Raw genomic sequence first — 8285 nt, 5'->3', positions numbered from 1 at the left:
CACATTTGTGCAAGGGGCTGGGTGGTGGGAAATCTTGTGGTTTTTCTCGAGTTGTGGCGGGAAGCTTGGGGTTCCTCTAGATTTCTGAAGGTGAACTCAGGGAACCTCGTGTGTTGCCTCAAGGAAGTCATGCCTTCATTCGAGTTGTGAAGAGGTGCGCGGGATTGCTCTCTCGTCACTGCTGGTGAAATGGCCTCATCTCGCATTGGGTTAGAAACTCGTGGTGTTTCTCAAGTTCCAGCCTGAAGCTTCAGGTTCCCCTCGAGTTGCGACGGGGACCTCAGGGTACCTCTCATCTTGCCTAAGTTTAGTCAAGGCTACTTTCAAGGTGCGAGGGTGGCACAGGATTGCTCTCAAGTCACTGAGGGGGAAATGGGCATATCGCTCATTGACAGGGAAATCTCACGTTGTTTCTCGACTTGCTGTGGGAAGCTTTGGGTTGCTCTGGAGGTTTGAGGGGGACCTCAGTGAGCCTCTCATGCTGCCTCAGGGTAGTCAGGCCTCCCTTCAACTTGTGAGGGCCACCTCGGGATTCCTCTCAAGTCGATGAAGGGCTATATTAGCTCAATTCAGGCTGAGGCGGGAATCCGTGTTCCTTTCTAGCTGTGACAGGGATCTCAGGGTTCCTATCAAGTTTCAACAGGGGAGTCAGCCCTTGGCTCCTGTTAAGGCATGGGACTTGATTTCTTCCCAAGTAAAAGGGGTGTCAGGCTTCCCGTTGAGTTGAGGTGGGGATGTGGGTCTTTTTCTAGAGGTACAACAGGCGAGTCAGACCTCCATTTGGGTTGTGAAGGCCTACTTGGGGTTCCATTCAAGTTGGTGTAGGGGAATCAGGCCTTATCTCGAGTTGAGGCAGTACTCGCTGTCCTTTCAACTTGCAGCATGAACCACGGGGTTCCTCTAGAGTTTCAATAGGTGAGATCAGCCTTCTCTTGAGATATGAAGGTAACAGCAGGATTCTTCCCAAGACAAAGCAGAGGAATCGGCCCTCAGTCGAGATGAGGCGGTGAACATGGGGCATTTCTCCATTTGTTGTGTGAAACCGAGGTGGTGACGGGTATCATGAAGAACCTCTTGGGTTGCTAAAGGGAATCCACCCTCCTTCCCATTCTCGAGAGGGAACATGGGTTGCTCTCGAGGCACTGCAGGAGAAAGGGGCCTAATCTAGCTTAGAGTGGAGAATCTCTTGGTTTCTTGAGTTGCTGCTGGAAGCTTGGGGTTCCTCTTGAGCTGCCACAGGTACCTCAGGGGAACCTCTCGTGATGCCTCAGGGAAGTCAAGTCTCCTTTCGAGTTGCAAAGAGGAGCAGAGGGTGGCTCTCAAGTCACTTTGGGGGACTCGGGCCTCATCTCGCATTCGGGGTGGGGGGGTCTCCTGATGTTTCTCGAGCTGTGGTGGGAAGCTTTGGGTTCCTCTCGAGTTCTGACATGGTCTTTTGGGAGCCTGGCATGTTGCCTCAGGCAAGTTAGGCCTTCCTTTCAAGTTCTGAGGGCCACCTTGGGATTCCTTTGTGTCCCTGAAGGAACATATGGTCTCATTTCAGGTTGTGGCAGGAATCAGGCTTCCTCTCCAGTTGCGACAGGTGCCTCAAGCTTCCTCTTGAGTTTCAACAGGGCAGTCAGCCCTCAGCTCATGCTGAGGCATGGAACTCCATTTTCCAATCAAATTGGAAAAGGGGTGTCAGGACTCTCTTGTTGAATTGACACGGGAAACTTTGGCTTTTTGTAGAGGTGCAACAGGGGAGTCAGACCTCCCTTCATGTTGTTAGGGGATCCTTGGGGTTCCATTTGAGTCTTTTCAGGGCAATGAGGCTTTATCTCGGATTGAGGGGAAGTAGGTGTCCTTTTGACTTGCAGCAGAAACTGTGGAGTTCCTCTCGGGTTTCAATAGGGAGAACAGGCCTCCTCTTGAGCTGCTAGCGGAAACTTGGGATTCCTCTGAGTTGAAGCAGGAGAATCAGCGCTGATCTCGAGATGGTGAGGCAAAAACGGGACTCTTTTTGAGTTTGGTGTGACACTCGTGGTTCCTCACGAGTGGTGACGGGTATCTCGGGGAAACTCTGGAGTTGCCTAAAGGGATGCAAGCCTCCTTTCAAGTTTCAAAAGGGATTACTGGATTGCTTTCATGGTGCTACAGGGGAAAGGGGCCTCATCTCGCGTTTGGGCGGGGGGCTGTGGGGTGGGAAATGTTACGGTTTTTCTTGAGTGCAGAAGGAAACTTGAGGTTCCTCTAGATTTCTGAAGGTGAACTCAGGGAACCTCGCATGTTGCCTAAAGGAAGTCAAGCCTCCTTTTGAGTTGTGAGTTGGTACGCGGGATTGCTCTCGAGTCACTGCCAGGTAATGCGCCTCCAAGGGTGTATCTCGTGGTATTTCTCAGGTTGCAGCCTGAAGCCTTGGGTTCCTCTCGAGTTGCATCGAGTACCTCAGGGAACCTCTCCTGTTTCCTCAGGGTAGTCCAGTCTCCTTCTGAGTTGTGATGCGGTGCGCAGAATTGCTCTCAAGTCACTGCAGGGGAAAGGGCTTCATCTCGCATTGTGTTGGAAACTCGTGATGTTTCTCAAGTTCCAGCCTGAAGCTTTGGGCTCCTCTCGAGTTGTGACAGGGACCTCAGAGTACCTCTCCTCTTTCTTGAGTTTAGTCAAGGCTCCTTTTGAGGTGCGAGGGTTGCACAGGATTGCTCTCATGTCACTGAGGGTGAAATGGGCCTTATCTCGCATTGAGGGGGAAATCTCATGGTGTTTCTCGAGTTGCAGCAGGAAGCTTTGGGTTGCTCTCAAGGTTGAAGGGGGACCTTAGCGAGCCTCTCATGTTGCCTCAGGGTAGTCAGGCCTCCCTTCAACTTGTGAGGGCCACCTCGGGATTCCTCTCAAGTCGCTGAAGGGCTATATGAGCTCATTTAAGGATGAGGCGGGAATCCATTTTCCTTTCCAGCTGTGACAGGGATCTCGGGGTTCCTATCGAGTTTCAACAGGGGAGTCAGCCCTCGGCTCCTGTTGAGGCATGGGACTTGATTTCCTCCTTAGTAAAAGGGATGTCAGTCCTCCCGTCGAGTTGAGGTTGGGATGTGGGTCTTTTTCTAGAGGTACAACAGGTGAGTCAGACATCCGTTTGGGTTGTGAAGGCCTACTCGGTGCTCCATTCGAGTCTGTGTAGGGGAATGAGGCCTTATCTTGAGTTGAGGCAGTACTCGCTGTCCTTTCGACTTGCAGCACAAACCGTGGGGTTCCTCTAGAGTATCTATATATGAGACCATCCTTCTCCTGAGATATGAAGGGAACACTGGGATTCTTCTCAAAACGAAGCAGAGGAATCGGCCCTCAGTCGAGATGAGGCGGTGAACATGGGGCATTTCCCCATTTGTTGTGTGAAACCGAGGTGGTGATGGGTATTGTGGAGAACCTCTTGAGTTGCTAAAGGAAATCAAGCCTCCTTCCCATTTTCGAGAGGGAACATGGGATTGCTCTCAAGGTGCTGCAGGGGAAACGGGCCTAATCTTGCATAGAGGGTGGAATCTCTTGGTTTCTCGAGTTGCTGCCGGAAGCTTGGGGTTCCTCTCAAGCTGCCACGGGTACCTCAGGGGAACCTCTCGTGATGCCTCAGGGAAGTCAAGTCTCCTTTTGAGTTGCCAGGTGGAGCAGAGGGTGGCTCTCGAGTCACTTCAGGGGACTCAGGCCTCATCTCGCATGCTGTGGGGGATCTCCTGATGTTTCTTGAGTTGTGCTGGGAAGCTTTGGGTTCCTCTCGAGTTTTGACGTGGTCTTCTGGGAGCCTGGCATGCTGCCTCAGACAAGTCAGGCCTCTTTTTAAGTTCTGAGGGCCACCTCGGGATTCCTTTGTGTCGCTGAAGGGATATATGGCCACAGCAGCCCATTCCAGTGTTCTTGCCTGGAGAATTCCCTGGATGCAGGAGCCAGCTGGGATACGGTCCACAGGGTTGCAGAGAGTTGGACACAACCAAAGCAACTTAGTGTACACACGTGATGTGAGTTGAGCAGGTGGAGAAAACTTTGGCTCACCCCTTTGTTGATGGCAACATAGGATGGAGAAGTGATTTTACTGTAGGAGCCAAGTGTCAACTGAAAAGGGATCATGACAAACGATTCACTAATAGTACAACTATAGAGACTGACATCTCATTCAGAAAAACATCGCCACAGCCCAACTTGTAGTTAGATCCAAAACTGATAGAGGGGAAATCTGGCATGTTTGCCTTATCCTGGCTGTAACACCACTGATCCAAGAGCCAAGCATCATCATCTGAATACAGAGCTCCTGGTTTATAAGTAGGAGAAGTTGCAGAAATTACAGTTGGCCACATAGCAGTCACGGGCCATTACTGTCAAGGCCAAGTATTCTGTGTCCCCAAGAATATAAATAAAATATATCTTTTAGTTCCTTTCATATATATATATATATATATTCTGACTGAAGGTTTATGGATATTCTAGAAAGAGTGACAGATACATAACAGATTTCCAAGAAGGAAAAGTTACTGAGGAAAAGATACATGGGAATTTGAGAGCCTGGTCAACTCTGTTTACGAGAATATTGATGTTGCTTCTCACCAGGATAATCACATAAAAAAGAACATATTACAAAAAGAAACACTCAGACATTTGGGAATACAGAAAAATCTCCAAAAAACTGTTACCACTGAAGTGAAATATGCTTCTGGGTTGTGTGTGTGTTTGTTTCATGATCTCTCTGTTAAAAGAGTGAAATCAGTCATTTTTCTATTTTTGTATAGCTATATGTAAATATATATTTGTTGTTGTTGTTTAGTCTTCCAGCCATGTCCAACTCTTCACATCTCTATGGACTGCAGCACTCCAGGCTACCCTGTCTCTCACCATCTTCTGGAGTTTGCCTAAGTTTATGTCTACTGAATCCGTGATGCCATCCAGCCACTCATCCTCATCCCTTCTCCTCCTGCCTTCAATCTTTCCCAGCATCAGGGTCTTTTCTAATGAGTCAGCTGTTTGCATCAGGTGGCCAAAGTATTGGAACTTCAGCTTCAGCATATGTCCTTCCAGTGAATATTGAAATATATATATGTTTATATGATATATAATATATATTATACATATGCAATAGTGCCTATGTACATATATATCCGTTTCATAATCTTAAATTTATCTCATTTATAACTATTATTAAAGCTATTTTAGTCCTTTTTAAAAATAAGTTATCAAATATTATATATTCTGATTCTGTTTAGTCCATAAAAAATGTGTTATTTCTTTAAAATATCAAAGATTATTTGGCTGATATTGAAATTTTTCTGTTAGCTACTAAATATTCTGTAAAATATTGGGAGGCAATAAGAAAAGAAAAAAAGCAGTAATTTTTTCCCATATGTAGTTTTTATGTTCTGAATATAATTTATTATTTTGTTATATGTATATTATACTTTTTGTAATAAATCCATATTCCAAAAAAAAGTATAAATAAATAAGTCAGACATTATCTGAACTGTCACTGTAAAGGAGTCCTTTCTCTCTTCTAATACACATCCAGATATTGCTGACATATATACACACCAAGTAGAAAGATTCACATGTGAAATGTTATATAAATATATGGATGCTATCTCCCTGTGTTTTACAAAAATAGAATTATGTTTTATACATGTATTTATGTGCTTACTTACATGCCTGAAAAGCTTGGGATTTCCTCACTGGCATGTCTCTAAAACATTGTCTTGAGACACTGTGCAGCATCACATGGTAAGTGGGCGCCCATGTCTACTATGTTCCAAATGAGAACAGCTTGCCTTTGCTTTGCTAGGGTTCTCTTTTGCAGTATTCAAAAAGCTTTTAACAAACATTCTTGAACAAATACAATTAACCATCATTCTTGGGCAAGTATTTTTATGAGGCTTCATTGATATCGTTTTTAAAGTTAAAAAAATCCTACATTAAAAAAAATCATTGTTCCTAAAAGATACAGAATTTATTCCAGATGATTAGAATAAAAACACCTTAATACACTTACACAGTGTATTATTTTTCTAGATTGTAACAAATTATCACAAATTGAGAAGGTTTAAGTAACAGAAGTTGACTTTCTCATAACTTTAAAAGCCACTGTCCCAAATCACCTGTTGACAGGGTTTTCCTCCACAGACTCTAAAGGGATAGTCACGCCTCACTTCTTTCAGCTTTCGGTGGTCCCTGACTTCCTTTGTTTCATGGCCGTGTCATGTGTCACTCCCGGTTGCTTCCTCCATCTTCACGTGATATTCTTCTATGTGTCACTGCGTCTCTATTTTTAACTTAATCTCTCTCCCCCCCCCCGCCCCCCGCTTATAAGAACTAAGAACACTGATCATAGGATATAGTGCCCTTCCCTTAAATTAAGATAATCTTATTTCAAAGTCCTTAACTGAATTACATGTGCAAAGGCTTTTATTTTCCTAATAAGTTCAGGTTTGCAGGTTATAACCTGACATATATTTAGAGGGATCAACATTCAACCCAATGCCTTTTATAGTTTAAATTTCTAATATTCCTAATACTAAGGAGACATTACCAAAGCAAAACATGAAGCTACAAGCCAGAGGAAATGGTGTAACTAGAGAACAGTCAGCATTGAGGTAACAAAGGATCCTTTCAGGGTTTGTACTCTGAAAGGGATATGGACGCTTGCAAAAGAGAGAAAGAAGGAAAAATTGCTAGAAAACAGACTCCCCTACTCCCACCAACTTGGATGTGGTCGTTGTTGTCTCATCATCTAAAACCAATCCTAAGTACAGAAAAGGACAGTGAATATGCCTGAAGGAATGGGAAGTTTCAAGCAAATTTCTTACAGGGCATGACCCTGATCATTGGTTATAGTTAACTATCATTTTATTGCTCAGGAAATCTCTTAACTCACTCTTTCACAGTGACAGGAAAGATAGGTCTTTAGAATAAATCATTTCCATGGAGATAATGTGTGCTTTGATAACTCAGAAACACTTAACTCTTTGAAACTAGGGTCGTTTTACATAATGTGAGATGGCAGTGATGATATTAACTATCATTCCCTAGGAACATAGAAATAATACTAGATGATATTTTCTGATGTATTTACATGAGAAACATAAAAACAAATTGCTTCTGTAATTTCAAGCCTTCGCGTCAAGTTAATTTACTTAGTAGTTTCCTCAGTGCTATGGTGATATCTTTGTTCCTCAGAGTAAATATAATGGGATTCAAAGTTGGGATCCAAACTGTGTAGAAAAGAGAGATCAGCTTTCCAGTTTCTTCAGATTGATTTGGTTTGGGCTGTAAATAAGTGGTAGAGGCTGTGCCGTAGAATAAGACCACCACTGTGAGGTGAGACGAGCAAGTGGAGAAGGCTTCAGCCCTCCCTCTGGTGGATCGCGGTTTCAGAATGTTGGAGATGATTTTGCCATAGGAGACACCAATCAACAGAAATGGAACCATGATGAATACCACTGCATCTGCGTAGACTGCTATCTCGTTCACAAATGTGTCCCCACACGCAAGCTTGAATACTGGGGGGAGGTCACAGAAAAAATTATTAATTTGGTAGACCCACAAAAGGGCAGAGAAGAAACCTGCCATGTTTGCCCAATTACAACAGGAATTCCACTAACCCAGGAGGCAGTGACCAGCTGGACACAGACCTGGGGGTTCAAGATCAGACCATAGTGAAGAGGGTTACAAATGACCACGTAGTGGTCATAGGCCATCATGGCCAGGAAGAGACACTCTAAACCTCCAAACAGAAGGACCAAATACATTTGTGTAGCACAGGCAATGAAAGAAATGTGCCCTTTCTGGTTCAGGAGGTCTGTGAGCATTCTTGGGATAGTGACAGTTACATAACAGATTTCTAAAATGGAAAAGTGGTTGAGGAAAAAGTACATGGGGGTCTGGAGAGTAGGGTCAATTCTTGTCATCAGTACAATGACACTATTGCACATCAGGATGGCCAGATTGAGGACTAAAAATATCCCCCAAAGAATCCATTGGAAATTGGGAATATCAGAAAACCCCAAGAGGATAAATTCCATCATTGTGGTGATATTTGATTTTTCTGTTCTTAATTTGTACTCCATCTGTAGATACGGTAAATTCAAGACGGTTAATTCATTAATGCTTTTGAGCAACTATTCACTTCTGTTAACTGATCAGATGCGTGAAGCTATGTACATAATCCTTGCAAGTACTGCTGCCTTTGCCTTGCTCAGTTTCTAAGAAATGAGATTTGAAACCTCAGCGATGAACTGACTTGCAGTTAAAATCAATTAGAGAAATAAAATCTTTATTTTCTT

The 8285-nt window shown here is 44.1% G+C and overlaps 1 protein-coding gene across 1 annotated transcript; it reads right to left on the bottom strand.

Moving 5' to 3' along the window:
- Positions 1-7122: 7122 nt before the first annotated feature.
- On the bottom strand, positions 7123-8058 carry LOC120853762 (olfactory receptor 10AG1-like). The gene is given in 2 exon segments (XM_040227667.1): positions 7123-7535; positions 7538-8058. Coding segments are annotated over 2 exon segments (903 nt in total). The 5' UTR covers positions 8028-8058.
- Between the last annotated feature and the right edge of the window lie 227 nt (positions 8059-8285).

This window comes from Oryx dammah, unplaced genomic scaffold (assembly GCF_014754425.2).
Source record: "Oryx dammah isolate SB20612 unplaced genomic scaffold, SCBI_Odam_1.1 HiC_scaffold_26, whole genome shotgun sequence".
Lineage (NCBI taxonomy): Eukaryota > Metazoa > Chordata > Mammalia > Artiodactyla > Bovidae > Oryx > Oryx dammah.
This window is presented reverse-complemented; position numbering and strand designations above follow the sequence as displayed.